This window comes from Poecilia latipinna, unplaced genomic scaffold (genome assembly GCF_001443285.1).
Source record: "Poecilia latipinna isolate Pla-1442-1.1 unplaced genomic scaffold, P_latipinna-1.0 Scaffold2171, whole genome shotgun sequence".
Classification (NCBI taxonomy): Eukaryota; Metazoa; Chordata; class Actinopteri; order Cyprinodontiformes; family Poeciliidae; genus Poecilia; species Poecilia latipinna.
Window position 1 is genome coordinate 49,623 of NW_015114787.1, and position 15,049 is coordinate 64,671.

Consider the following 15,049-nt stretch of genomic DNA (forward strand, 5'->3'; position numbering starts at 1 on the left):
ACTTCTAAATTTCAGGATGCTCAAACTAGACTTGAGATATAAATGTTTTCATAAAGTGGAGTTGGCAGAGAAAGACTTTACCTTGACTGTGTCCTTGATGTCTTTTCTTCGTGCCCACACAACCACGAGGAGGTAGGTCACAAAAAGAGCCCCGACAAAGCACACAACCACTGGGTTCTCAGCAAAGGTCGCAAACAGCTCAGCAGTGCGTGAAGGGTCAACGAGATTTGGAGTTACAAAGAAAGAGCTGCCAAAAAATGTGAGGTGGTTGCACAAGCACTGGGTGACTAAATGTGTGGTCTTGACACCAACCTTGAAGAACAAACAAACATCATTATCCCAAAAGAACGGAAGCACCATGGTGTTCAAAAGATCGGCTTCTTAATAAGAAATAATTATACTTACTCTGCATCCAGAATCCTTCCAGTCCAATAGAGTTTCATTCCAAAACTTGCATGAGGATGTAATGGGGGTGATAGATAATGTGGCATTGATAGATTTCACACCTGGACCAACAATAGGCCTCACCACAAGATAATGCAATCCAGCATTTCCCTTTAAATGTGTGGGACTAAGAAGCCATGTGTATCTTTCTTCTGCGTCAGACACAAACATATGCTCAGGTAAATCACACAAATATCAGATGTGAAATATAACAGAGGAAAACTTTTATTACCTTGAGTAGATCCCGGAAGAGGCATCTCTGTCATCGCTACATAATTTGTGTCAGTAGGGTAGTCCATGTAACCAAGGAACAGTTTGAAGGGTAAAGGATCCACAGAAGGCACCATCTTTAAAACATGAAATCAATATTTTTGTATCAAAATATTGTCCCAAAATTATTTGAGGAAAAGATTTAAATTAGTAAAACACTGTGGGTGGCAGAAAACTAACTCTTAAGAGAAAACTGTAGGTAAAAGAGGAGCAAGTGAGGCAGTGTTCTTAATATTTACAACAAAAAGCTACAATAATCATTGATATCAAATTATATGAAATGCATATCATGAAAGGTTTTTCAGCCAAATCACTATTCTTTACTATGGTGAGGGTTGTAAAAGTATGTAAATGGTTATTTGCAGAGGTGATCTTTTAACTCACAATGAAATGTCCATTGAACGTTCAGTACATAAACATCTAAGTGCACCTTTAAAAGCAGAGTGGAGTCGGCTGAGGGAACATCTATGGCTGTTGTGCTGTAGTTCCCAAGATCCAAAACTGAGGTGTTCACTTGCTCTCCAGCAGGTCTTGGCAACAGAATCTATGGAACCAGCCAACAGCAAAAAACAGATGGAAAGAATATAAATATTTTACTGGCAAATAACAAACTGTTCTTACTAGGTTCAGCATGCTCAGCTAGAATTATATGTAAAATTCATTCACATTAATTAGAGGTTATCAAGTAGCTACTTGATTAATTTCAAATGATTGTTTATGCACAAGTAGCTTAAATAGAGCAGATTATGTGTACTCCTGCAATGCAATCATAAATAAACATAATAGTTTGTTTCAGATATTCCCATGGCTCTGATTAGAATAACAAGTGGAGTATAATACATACTCATATGTTTTGATTGGAAAAAACTAAACAGTAAGAAAAATGTACGGCGTTTTCTTTTGACACTTTTGCATGAATAATTTGTGATCTTGTGACCCCTAAAACAGCACATCCTTGGACAGGGGTAAGAAACACATGCAACACAATTTGCACATCAAGACTCTCAGCAGACCCAGGGTGGCAAAGCAGGTAGAAGTAGAAGTCTATTTTTATGTTATGGACTAAAGTTGAAAATCAAAACTGCCTCTTGTCCAATTTAAACAAGAAACTCATTTCATTCTGGTAAATAAAATTTGGTGCTGAGCTATATTACCCAAATTTGCATTTTACAGAGAAGAATAATAAAAAAAATCTCTGGATAACTCAGAAATTACTATGAAAAACTCACCCTTACCACCTACAGCGTGGAAAATGGTTTGCTTTTGCTGTGAAGGGAATTTTCTCCTTTTGAATTTGCTCTTCAGTGCATTTTTTAGTTGAAGATTGTGTGGCTGTGACTAAAATAGAAGCCCTACAAACACAAATACTGCTCTTAAAACAGCATATCGTGAATAGATTGTTTCAGGGGATCAACTACAATAAGAAGTAAGAATGGCTAGTGTTAGGGTGCATTTATTCACACTTCCTATTACACTAATGTGCTCTCATTGAACTACCTCATTCAAAGCAACAATCCTAGCAATATGTTTTGGTTTGAGGTTCAGAAACTTCAATTACAATTCATCAATGTCATAATAAAACATTTGTTTTGTTGACAATAAGTAATACAATATAACTTCAGGCAATACTTCATTACCAGAAGGCAAAAATGCTCCATGTTTGTATCCTTATGCTTCACAGGAATCACTTGTAAAACCTAATCTGATGTGCTTGGTTTGAGTGTTTCCACCAAAAGCTAGAATGTTTTAGTTTTGAAATCAGAAGGATGTAAACCTATTGGGTTCTAAAATGGGAATTTTCCAGGGGAGCACTTCAGAGAGAGTAAAACACTCTCTGAAGTGTGATTGTGAAGTGTGAAGTGAGATTGAAAAATAAAACAACTTTTCCTTTAGAAGTGCCAAAAAGATGTAGCAACCATTATTACTTTGACATGACAGCACAGTGCACTCGCTGAAATGCTAAGTTGATGAAGCTCAGTTAACAAAAAGTATGTATGGAGTCAAATTAGGAGTAAGCAAGTTCGGATTTGATTTGATTTGTCTCAAAAGTCCTCTCAGTAAGGTTTGTATTTTAAAAGGTAATCACAGTTTCGAACAATTCCCCGATGCTGCAGTGCTGCAACACTGACCTCAATATCTTCACTTAAGTTCTCCACAGGGATACCGGATCCATCTTCTCTTGTGAAGGACAGACCACCTATCAGTCCACTAATGTTTCCTTTCTCGTTCCAAGAAAAGGGGTTTTTATCTAAACTCAGCATCTGTTGTTGTATTTGAAAGAACAAATCAGGGTTAAATCTCATTTAAAGAAAGACACGTTAGAAAATTGAAGACCTCTTTGATCAAACACGCACAGCATCTGGAAGACACTTGCTATTGGCTGCACTCTGATTTCACATGAAACAATGATTTTGGCTTACCCGGACATCCACTGGTTCATCTGACAGAAACATGTCAGATGGGAGTTGTGGCAGCGAAAACGTGGGCTGAGAACTTAAATTAGCACTGATGGACTCTTTGTGTAAAATCTCAGGTTTTATTCTGCAGGATAAGATCAGAAGACGCATCAAATCTAGAGTCATGGTAAAATAAAATGACTTCATTCGATTAATGGGCTCGAAACACGAGGAGCGACAAAAGTTGAACATTTGTCAACATTCTTGTGTTGCATCACAAGCCGGTTTATGTATTTGAAGATGAAATTTCACAATGACTGAATGTTACCAAGTACGTAGTCCCATTTTATAACACCTTTAAGTAACAAACTATGTCAAACAGTACTTAGAAATTTAACTTTGCAATTTGATGCCTTGAAATTGGCCTCTGCTTCTTTTTAAGAAGCTTCTGCGCTTTCCATCTTCAGCACATCATCATAACATGCTTTTCAATGATGCCATTTTTTGAAGCGTTGAAGTGAGGGGTAGTTCGTTTGATGAGCTCCGCGGTTTTGCAGTTCCACTAGGTGTTTGCTAATTGCTGCTGCCGCTAGTCTGGAGGAGCTGAGTGATGTATGGGAGCTCTGTGGGATACAATCTCAGCTGGAAACTGCCGCTCCAAGACAGAGCTTTGGGTAAATAATCAAGGATTTCTCAAACATGTATAAATGAGTCAAAGCAACACTACAATAACATTACAAAAAAGTCAATTTTGCATAAAAACCCCCTTTGAAAAATATATGTCTCAGAGTTTAGAGTTAAAGTCAAACATACCGATTGACGAACAAACTGATATGAGGTAGTTGTATTATAATTGGACCTTCATTAACCGTCATTGTTTTCAACAAAGTGCTCTGTATGATGCTCAGAGCAGCAAGCAAGGCGTCAGAGATATTTTTCTGTAAAAGATTAATCAACATATTAGTTTTCGAGGTTCACCAAAACTGAGTAATACTGAAAAACATCGACCACTGAGACCAGACAGTATTTTCTGAACCGATTTTTCAGAAATGACCAACAATAGTAGCTACTTTAATAATTAAAATGCATCCACAGACATGTTTATGAAATCTGCCAGGGAGATGTTAATCCCCACTGCGTGGGCTTTCAAGTTGATGACTCACATTGGAAGAATACTCCAAAATCACGCCCACTCCTTCCACAATGATGCTTGCAGCGATGATAACATTGTCTTTGTCTTCAGCTGTGCTCACATTCATATCCAGGACAGATAAGCTGAGGTTGGCAAACAATGTGGCGGCATCAATCTGTAGAAAGATATCAACTCAGTGAACTGCAATCAGACTGGGGTCCAAAGCTTATTCTGATCAAATTTAATTGATTGTGTTGTTAATTTTTATAATTAGTGTTGGTTATGGCCCTATTTTATCTGCATTTTTGTGTATCATAAGAATAATAAGTAATCTAATCTAAGCTATTAAAGTTAAATTAGAATTCTAAGTAATTTCTCTACAAAACAGTGCAAACTACTCCAACTATCACACCTCCACTTAAATAAAAACAGCCCAGACATTTTCAACACTGTGTTACATCACCTCTATTTGCAGTAATGTAATGAAAGAGGATCGTTGACAGAGGAGAAACTCATTATGCTACATCTTATGGTAGGTGATGAAATATACCAAACTGTTTAAGTTTAAATTTTAAAATGGTATTACTTTATTATTGAAATATTTGCAGCACTATGTGACAGATTGGTAAATCTGTTTCTGTTGTTTTTAATGTCTGCAAGAATGTAAAGCAGGAAAAGTCAGTATTTCTGAGACTGCTTGTTCTTACATTGCTCCCTGAGGTTTTAAAATTAAAACATAAGCCATCCAGACCAGGCATTATGGTGCGCTTTAATTTTACTCAAAGAACTAACAGGAAACATGTAACATTTATAATTTTTCTGTTTTCTAGCTTAACTTATTGATAAGAAGGACATTGTAAGAGTAACATTTTCCACTCATTTCCTTTTCTAAAACATTACTTTAATGGCTTTAAAGAACACTTGAACAGTAAAGTCCATGTCTGAAAGCTGCATCTTGAGTAGCTCTCCAGAACTGCACTTCTGGTTTAGTGTTTTCAACCAGATCAGTATGCAGTAGCAGCTTGACCTTCACATTCCTTCAAATCCACCTTCTAACCTCAAATCATCCAAATATTATTAGTAAGTCATTGAAAACAGCCACAATTTAAACCACAAATCATTCTGCCAACATGTGAGGAATAACTTACATATTTCATGTCCTTCAGTTTGACCTGCATAACCTTTGAAGACCTCAAGCTAACCTGCAGGATTTAACTTTTCATGGTTTGTCTAATGCAACATCTTACTGATGATCATGGCCAAAGCTACCATCTGCCAGGTAGGGGATGCCAAACTAACCCTGCCACCTTACAGAAAAACTCTGCTGTGCATCAAGAGTACAGCAATGGTTCTTTTAATTGTGGTTCATATTATTTTTCTGAAACAATAAAACGCTTCATTACCTGTGCAGACAAGCTGAGTTCATCGTCTTTCTGAATGAGAGAAGTAAGTCCTCTGGCTACCACCTGAGTTTCTTCTGGAGTTTGTGTTGGAGACTCGTTCACTAGTCCAATCATCAAGTCCAGCATCTTCTGCCTGAGCTTTGAAACCCAGAAGTTATGCATTTAGAAAATAAAAATGGTATTACATGAGATAAACACACAGTTAAAGATACACGTATTTGGGAGAAGCGCTAAAAAAGCAAGCTTGCTTATTGAGTTAATTTATATGGTGGCAATTCACAGCAAATGTCTTAAAAAACAACATTTTTGAAATCTTCCTGCTTCCCTTTGTTAACAAGTTTAACAAAGATGCAGATTTCTTTTCCCAGCAGTTCTTGGCACCTGCCCAGACTGCTAAAGCAGTGTTTTTCAACCTTTTTTGAGCGAAGGTACACTGTTTTAATTTTAAAAAATCTGGAGGCACACCACCAACCAAAAATGTAAACAAAGATACTCTGTAGCCGCCTATATTACATATATTCTTATCAAAGTGTCTTGAATAGGAATCAAATAAACACAAAAATGTATTTTTTTTTTATCACATTTTACATTTCTTATTTCAAATTGCACATAACATGTCCACTTCAAAAATACACCTGAACAGGGCCACAACACTGTGGTCTTAAATTTAAAGAAGTTGTAGAAAACTTCAAAGTGTTTTACAAACTAATCCATAAGCATTCTTATAGCCAGAATACAGAAAATGATTCTTATTCTGAAAGAAGCAATAATATTTGGGAAACATTTCACTTCATATTCACTGTTACAATATGAAGATTTGCATGTACAAAATGTCAATATCTGTATATTTTACCCATCTAGTGTGAAACGTGCATATTTGGATGAAAACAGCTGATTTCCTGGCAGAAATTGAAGAAAGACAAAGCTCTTCCTCATCAGCTCTCAGTCTCTCTGGTTTCAGTTTTTATAGTATCCAGGCTTGAGAAGCTCACTTCACACAGACATGTTGTGGGAAATGGACCCATGTTCTTTCCAACAGATGCTGAGCTTCACTGTCTTTTCCATCACTGTCGTTAGTCTTGCTAGATACGATGCTCTCACCGCTACCTGTAACATTCATGCATCACTAATTCTCTTGTTTTAATGTAAAATGCTCTGTACCTACTGCCATCTAGTGGTAAGAAAATTACATGATTACGCCGCTAGCCACTACTACAACAGACACTCGAAGATGGCATTATTTGCAGATAATTCATTTTCAAAAAATCTTTTAAAACCAATTACTGTATTTTTCGGACTATAGAGCGCACCATACTAGCACCTTCAATTTTAAAAAAAATAAATAAATAAATAAAATAAAAAAAAACTGGAAGCTGCTCTTGGTTTTCCATAAGGTATGGAGCCCAATAAACCTGCTGGATATATTAAGGACACAGTCCTCCTTCTCCAAAGCCGAACCATGGTTTCGTTCACACCGAGCTTAAGTACAGCGGCTTTATTTCCATCCTGTAGTGGCAGCTCAACAGCCCTCAACTTAAAAGCTGCACCATACGAGTTTGAAAACATTTCTCCGTCGTGCTTGCTGCTAGCATGTGGTTGTTCTAAATGAAAATTAACGCGTTCTTCTTTGATCTACAATTTTGACTTCTAATGATTCACTTCCTGCTATAGAGCCCCTGGTGGTTGAAGAAAAATACACAGAAAAGCCACACCGTTTTTGAACAGCATGGTTCAAAGTTTAGGAAAAAAGTAGCAGCTTATAGTCCGGAAAATACGGTACCGTAGGTGAAATTGAATAATTTCCACGGCACACCTGACGATCACTCACGGCACACTAGTGTACCGCGGAACAGTGGTTGAAAAACACTGTCCTAAAGTATCATTAACTGCTTTAATGGCCACAGTATCGGTGTGCTTGATTGTTCAATAAACTGGACTGAACAACAGAGAATCAGTAAACTAGGAGAAAATCACAAAAGTCAACAATTCACATGTAACACTTCACGTTTCACCTTTCAAAACTGAGACAATCAATTAAATACATTTCCATATGTTATATTTTTGGAATACACTTTCATCTAAAGAAATTGGGGCGTAAATTATTCAAAGCTTCTGACAAAAAAAAAAAAAAAAAAAGCACAAAAAATGCTGTAACAGTTTCACCATGATTGCTACTTAATGTGTCTCTAAAACTCTCTGAGAGAGTAAAATTTGGTACGATTTGTTTTATCACCACTATAAACAGAATTATGGTTTATTACCCGCTCATTTGCGTTTTATTGAAAGACATTAACACATTTTGATGTGTCAAAATATTCCTGCAGACCAGAGAAAATCAGAGAAACATCAACCTTCATATTTCTCCGTTTTCATGATGAGCGTTAATTTGGACATTAGAAAAATGTCAACATAAATCTGACTAACACTAATCCTTATGGAGACTTTACCTCTTGTCGAGCTTCTTTTTCTGATCCATCATTTTTGCTGTTTAGCTTTTCAGCCACCGAGTTAAAAAGTTCTCCAATAGAAACAGCTGACAGTAGACCTTCACTCTCCAGCTTATCCACAGCTTTCAGTACCAGTGAGTCCAGACCGTCCACTGAGCACAAGTCAGCTGCAGCATCCAAAACCTGTAAATAATGAATTAACTCAATCAGGTCAAACGTAAGGCGGGTTATGGGGGTGGGAGGGTCAAAATTAAATAACTAAACCATAAAATACATATTTATAAATCTCCCATCAACGGCTTTAATGTGTCATAAAATTACTTAAAATCATCATTAAATAATTACATTTACAGCAAAATAATGAAATATAATATGGAATTATAATATCCCACTAAATAATTAAATCTACCCTTTTAAATAATTTAAGTAATAAAATGTCCTAAAGGCAACTTTTACTTAAACATTTAATTATTTCAGTGTGTATTTTTCATTTCGTGGCTCCTGATGTAATTAAAGATATGTTCAATAAATAAATATATCATGAAATGTATTAAATGTATTGTAAAATTATTAAATACTCCATTAAATAATTAATTTTTACCATTAAATATTAATTAACTAAATACATTTATTTAAATAAATGTATTTGTCATGAATACATTTATTTTCATTTGTTGATGATAAATTTAAATAAAATGATAATAAATAAAAAACTAATTCATTTAAATAGATAAATATCTATTTTTCTACTTAAACAAATATTTATTTATACATTATTTAAATAAATCATTATTTATTTCTACATAATTTTAAATATTCAAAAAGTTTTAACATAAAAAAATAAAAATATTTATTATAGATTTATAATTGACTATTTTACATTTAAATAAATACATTTAATTATTTATTTTAAAAAAAGAAAGGTAATTTCATTAAGGTTTCTTTTCACCACCTGCATTCTGTCTTTCACAAACCTGTGCGGTTAGAGTGGTGCTAACTTCATAGCTGCTGTTTTTTGCAGTCGCTGTTATGAGGAATTTGTTTTCAGTGCTGCTGTCTCCGACAGGAAGGTACAGAACCCTGACTTCTCCAGTTTTACTGCACAACAGATACTTTTCTGACAAAATTAGAAAAAAAAATAAAGTAGAAACTGGTGATGATTGACATAAATTAAAACAAAATGTGTAATCAAGTTAAAGATAGATAATACAATAGTCTGGAATTACCTACCCTCCGCCTGAAAACAGTACTGACAATTTGAACAAAGCTGGGCACTGGTGCAGATTATGCTGAAAGGATCAAGTACAGTTCCAGTTGATGGTGATATAGTGCATGAGAGGCTTTCAGAAACCTCAGTGGTTGGTCTTGAAGTTGATGCACTTGGAGATGTAAGAGCAGCCATAGTGGTAGGTGTGGCAGCAGGTGAAGCTGAAGGAGTTGCTGCTGAAGAAGTTGGAGCTGAATGAGTTGCAGCTGAAGGAGTTGGAGCTGAAGGAGTTGCAGCTGAAGAAGTTGCAGTTGGTGTTGCTGCAGGGCTCCAGGTTGACATGTTAGCCTCTGTTGTTTCTGGGTCACTGTTTGGATCAGGAACATATGCAGATGCTGCTACCCATATGATATAGGTTTTGTATAATAGTTCCTCACCCACTTTGGAAAGAAGAACATTTCATAATTAAAACTTGTTTCTTTCTGCTACTCTTTTATATGTACCCTTATCCTGACTGATACCATTGAACAATTACATAATTTAGATCCTTTTTGCAAACTATGATTTTAACTGGTATGCAAGATTTCAGGTGAGTTTCTGCATCAAACCTTTTATCCATCTCCAGTCTAAAGTGAAATTATAGAAATTGACAGTATTCATTCTGTATTATTAAATCTGCTTTGTGATCATGATGGCATCACCACCGAACAGTGGGTACATTCTTCTTGAGTTTGAAAGCCAAACAGCCTTCTGTTAAAAATGTATTCACTCTCAAAGGTTTAGCAAATATTTCTGATGATTCAGCATGACCAGAAACTCTTTGTAGGACAAAAATTAAAGAGTAAAAAAAAATGCACACCTGAATAAATGAACACAACAGTGATATTCTTGTGCCTTTTTGATGCTTCCTTAATATATTTTTGCTTGATGACATATTCTGTTGCACTGTCCTGTTTTTCAACGAGAGGAATTTGATTTGCATCATTGTAGCAGTCCCTTGTCTCTTTCTGTGAAGAAATGAACATTGTCATTTGTTTAGTCAGTGGAAATGATTATTTTTTAACTCCTCACAAACTTGGAACCACTCATGCATAATTTATGAGACTTACTGGCCAGTCCTGGTAGACATTTGTCTCCTCAACAAACCATGTATAATTTAAACAAGAACTGCACTTCATTTTAACTTTTGTGTCTTTGGATTGCAACGCTGGGCTACAATTATCAATGCAAGTGAAGCTGTGAAATGAAAGATCAGAATAATTAACATGGATGCCCTTAACCCTAAGCTCCTATATATTTTCATATGCTATGTAAAATATTTAAAAAATATATTTATTTAAAAAACATGACTAAAAAGTCATTATAATATTTACCTAAAAACAAAATTATTTGATTTGCTGCTTTCTATATAACCTCTCCACAATTATCTAGTTATTATAATAACCAGATAATGACTGAAAAGGAAAAAAAGGAAAAAAAAATCTAATTTGTTGCTCCGTGTCTTATACTTGTGATCACACAGATGATAAATGTTTTTTTTTTTCCCAAATTCATAGCTGCTGAGTCTGGCGGAGGAGAAATGATGAAATTATTCCTCCTGCTGCTGCAGAAATATCACAACTGAGCTGTTTCTACCACAGAGATGTCAATAAGGGGAATTTAACTGCTTTTGTTATCATTTATGAAAACAAATGCTTTAAGCTTCTTTTTGGGAGAAGGTGATAAAAAAAGAAAGTTGTGGTGGAAAAGCACAAGCAAAAGTGCATTATTAAAAAAAAAAGATTTCTTAAAAATAAATTCATAAATTCATAATTTGCTGATAAGGAGCCAATTGTCTGTGAAATCTAAGAAATAAAAAATTCTTGCCTGGCCTAAGCCTCTGGTGTTTTGGGATACTAATAATGCCAATGATCACTGAGGTAACAAAAAAGTATTCACTTAAATTTGTCAGGTAAAGCAATATTTCAATAAAAAGAGCAGAAATAAAAAAAGTCATTCAGATATTTTTTGTTGTTACTGCACTTAACTCTTGCATTGTCCCAAACCTTTTTCATCTGTGTAAGGGATTTATTTTGCAAATTCAAAATGTAATTCTTTAACTTAAAACATATTTTTATTTACCTCAACAAAGTTGTTGTTTTTCGTCACTGGCTTAACTTTGGGGTTTTTTTTGGAAATGAATTAAAATCTATGATGCTATTCTGAGCACTGTGCAATAATCAATCCAATCTGTTGTTTATTTTACATCTATCTAAATATGTTCCTATACAAATGTAATAATAATAATAATAATAATAATAATAATAATAATAATAATAATAATAATAATAATAATAATAATAATAAAATACTTTTACAGCAAATAAACATAGATTTTTTTCTTAGTTCCAGTACCTCACTCGATCCGATTCGTCTAAAGCTGGGTTGAGGGTGATGCAAATGGATTTCTCTCTCACATCATTACGTCTCACCTCAAACTTTAATGTGTATTTATAGAAGTTTAAAGGATCTGGCAGACAATTTCCTGGAATGATTTGTGTTGAATTTTTGGATTCTGGTTCACATTTACAGTTTTTACCTGTAAAGAAAAGTCATATCATTAGCACCCACAGAGAGGTAAGCCACAAATTATTAATAACCTGAGCAGATTTAAACTAAAGGATTGTTCAACAAATGTATCCATGTAATAATTCCATAAGTCAAAAGGAGTGCAGCTCCATTTCATTTGTCAAAAAACATTCAGAGGATTTTAAAGATTTGGGGTGAAAATATTCTGTGAACTAAAATGGCAAAAGGCAAACTTTTTTCTTTTCTTTTTTTTTTTGGTGACTGCATCGTACAGGAGAATGTACGGCCATTTTTTAGTTACCTTAAATTCAAAGACTCGAGTTATGCAGCAAATTCACCTCTATGCAACTCATCAATAAATAAATAAATAAATAAATAAATAAATAAATAAATAAATAAATAAATAAAGTGGCCTAGTCAAAGTTGGAACTTCTATCCAAGTGGGAAGCTGCAGTATGATCTTAAACAGCTGGTTTGTGCTGGCAAAAAACTCAATATGTAGGAGTGAAAAGGCTGATTGGTGGTCAACCAGTTATTAATTAGGTTTTTATGTGAGACCAATATTTCAATAATATCTTAATATTTTAATAGTGAGTCAAAAGGTAACACTACCCTAATGTTTTTCCCTTCTTCTTCTTCTTCTTCTTCTGCCAGTTTTAACCTAATTTTAATCCGAGTTGGAATTACATGAGTTTATTAACAATATTTAGTAGCTAACACATACAAAATTAAAACAACATACCTTTGGTTTTCATATGCATGCATTTGTGCAAACAAATCTATGTACTTGTTTTGATTCCTAGCATTCCTTTCAAAAGTAATATAAAACTACAAAACAAAAATCTTACTGCATGTCCACCAAACAGTGGTCTGTGTGTTTGCCAAACGAGGATCCCTTGAAGAAAGTGTAATTGTTGCATTTGTCTGATTCACTGAATTCGAAGGAGTTGCAATGATTTTCAATGTGTAATCTGCAACTTGCGTATTCCTTTTCCTCTGAAAGTAAACACAAGATGCACATTTACCGATTACCCTGAATGTTCCCAAATACTAAAAACTGTCTGTTGTAAAGTAAATTACCATTTTCTTGTGAAAGATCAACAAGTCATGAGGACTGTTCAGATCCATCATTGAGTTTTCATCATGGGAGCCAAGCACTTCCACCTCCAGACATGAAAAAGCATTCCACGCTTTAATCTTCACCTGGACAGATCCTATAAAACATCCCCAAAATGATTACCAGTAAATTCATATTTGGCTCAGCTTTTCCCTCTGGGAGCCTTCCCTTTTTTACCTACCTTGAATTGGGTGACTGATCTGAAAAATGTCCCTTGTTGTACTCATTTCTCTAGTTTCAGAAAACGTCCCATTTTCTCCAGTCAGTGAGATCAGGAGCAGAACAGGTTCTCCGCGGTCAAGTGAAACTTCAAGAGTAATGCATGCAGAGCCAGAACAATCATCTGTCTCTCTCAGCAGGCTGGCCCGAAGCCCGGCGAGCTCTTCCCAGACACAGACCTGAAGCATATGTAGAATTACAAATCAAATTATTTCATTATGTTCACATTTTCTCAGCAGTAAAACAAGGATTTAAATTAACTGCAAAGGAAATATGCACACAGTTTGTCAATAAGGCACTCAACACTAACAATTAAGATTCTGTCTCAGAATCAGAATCGTTTTAGAAAGAAGTCAAAACAACAGAGTTAGTGGAAGAAATGTAAGGGTTGTAAATGTAAATCAAGACGTATTTAAAAACAGCTGCCTCAATGTCCAATGTTCAATTTGGGAAAAAAAAACTGTAATTAACACGAAAAAGAAAACCCACACAAATTTAATTACTATTAATACAATTTAATTTAACCTAATTATTTAGTGGAATAAAATGTTTTGCAAGAACAAAACATTTTGTTTTCACAAGGTTGATTTTATGCCTGGTAATTAATTCTTGTTATTGGTTCTGCGCTGATATATTTTGATATTTCAAAGAGTGCATGATTCCACACGGACTAACATAATTGCCAGGGTTTTTGGAGAAGTAGCAGTCCCACAGAATGATAGATCCTCTACCATACTTAACATTGCCAGTGGTGCAGCCAAACCAGTGGCAACCTATATAAATAGTTTTTTTTTTTTTTAATCTAGCCTAAATTAAATCTTCCACCATATCAACATACCAAAATAAAACTCCCAAATGCATGATATGTCTCATTAGACTCTGTGACGCATCTTTAACTGTAATGTTTTGAATATTTTTCCCCTCCTTTACCGACTCACTCGGGTGAACTCGAGCCCATCCTCATAGCCAGACATTAGAAGACTTACACCTCTCTGTCATACTTATAATCCAGGGAAACCAAACACACAGATTACCATCTAAAAATTAAGAGAAATTCAGATCAGTTTAAAAAATAAGGATTAAACTTAAATATGTTAAAGAATTACTGTTGAGATGATGAACACCACAGGATTTAAGTGCAGAAATCTAAACTGAGGGTTTGTTAAAATTATAACACTGATGAAATTCATGTGTGGTTATGGATCCATGGTGAGTTTGCAGATTTGCCACCGACAGGCTGATTTGATTCAATAATCAAAGCAATCAATTTATATTCTTTTAGCAGCAAGTTTGTGCTATTTTCTTACCTTATCTGTCATTTGCCTGTTTTTATCCCCCCAATAGGGATCAATAAAGAACACATTATATTAACAAAAAAATTAATTAAAACTCTAATACCTCAATTAGGACTGTAATTAAAAAAATCAGGGTGTTGATTGCAAAATTATGAAAAAAAAAAAAAAAAAACCAACAGTACAAGCATAGGCACATTTATCACTGATGTACCTGAAGGTCTGAAGAAACTTCTGGAAAAGTCACCAAGTTGGATGCGTAGAGAGTGAGCTTGTGACAGCCAGGGCTGAGCTGTTTCACCGCTTCTGGGCTCAAAGTGACGTTGTGGGGAATATTTCCTCGTATAGCATGTAAGCCGGCTAGCAGTCTGTCATCGATTTGTATTCTGTAGGCGACATTTGTTCCTGAAAATGGGAAAAATACATTCACGATGACCAACAGTTTAAAATAAAACATACACTGGGAAATACATAATGGCTAAAAAAAAAAAAAAAAAAAAAAAACCCCTCCAAATTCCAATGAAAAAAGGTAAAATTGGATAAAATACAAGTTT

The 15,049-nt window shown here is 34.8% G+C and overlaps 1 protein-coding gene across 1 annotated transcript in view; it reads right to left on the reverse strand.

Moving 5' to 3' along the window:
- LOC106936558 (polycystic kidney disease protein 1-like 2) overlaps positions 1-15,049 on the reverse strand; it is a 40,922-nt gene that overhangs the window by 16,396 nt on the left and 9,477 nt on the right. The window contains exons 7-25 of the mRNA XM_015017648.1: positions 14,710-14,900; positions 13,166-13,382; positions 12,948-13,081; positions 12,716-12,863; positions 11,694-11,877; positions 10,409-10,535; positions 10,159-10,306; positions 9,323-9,739; positions 9,067-9,209; positions 8,093-8,275; positions 5,646-5,783; positions 4,274-4,417; positions 3,924-4,048; positions 3,135-3,255; positions 2,844-2,975; positions 1,145-1,258; positions 677-791; positions 406-596; positions 82-312 (exon numbers count right to left, since the gene is read on the reverse strand). Coding sequence (XP_014873134.1) covers positions 82-312; positions 406-596; positions 677-791; positions 1,145-1,258; positions 2,844-2,975; positions 3,135-3,255; positions 3,924-4,048; positions 4,274-4,417; positions 5,646-5,783; positions 8,093-8,275; positions 9,067-9,209; positions 9,323-9,739; positions 10,159-10,306; positions 10,409-10,535; positions 11,694-11,877; positions 12,716-12,863; positions 12,948-13,081; positions 13,166-13,382; positions 14,710-14,900 — 3,203 coding nt within the window. The remainder of the gene's footprint in view (positions 1-81; positions 313-405; positions 597-676; positions 792-1,144; positions 1,259-2,843; positions 2,976-3,134; positions 3,256-3,923; positions 4,049-4,273; positions 4,418-5,645; positions 5,784-8,092; positions 8,276-9,066; positions 9,210-9,322; positions 9,740-10,158; positions 10,307-10,408; positions 10,536-11,693; positions 11,878-12,715; positions 12,864-12,947; positions 13,082-13,165; positions 13,383-14,709; positions 14,901-15,049) is intronic.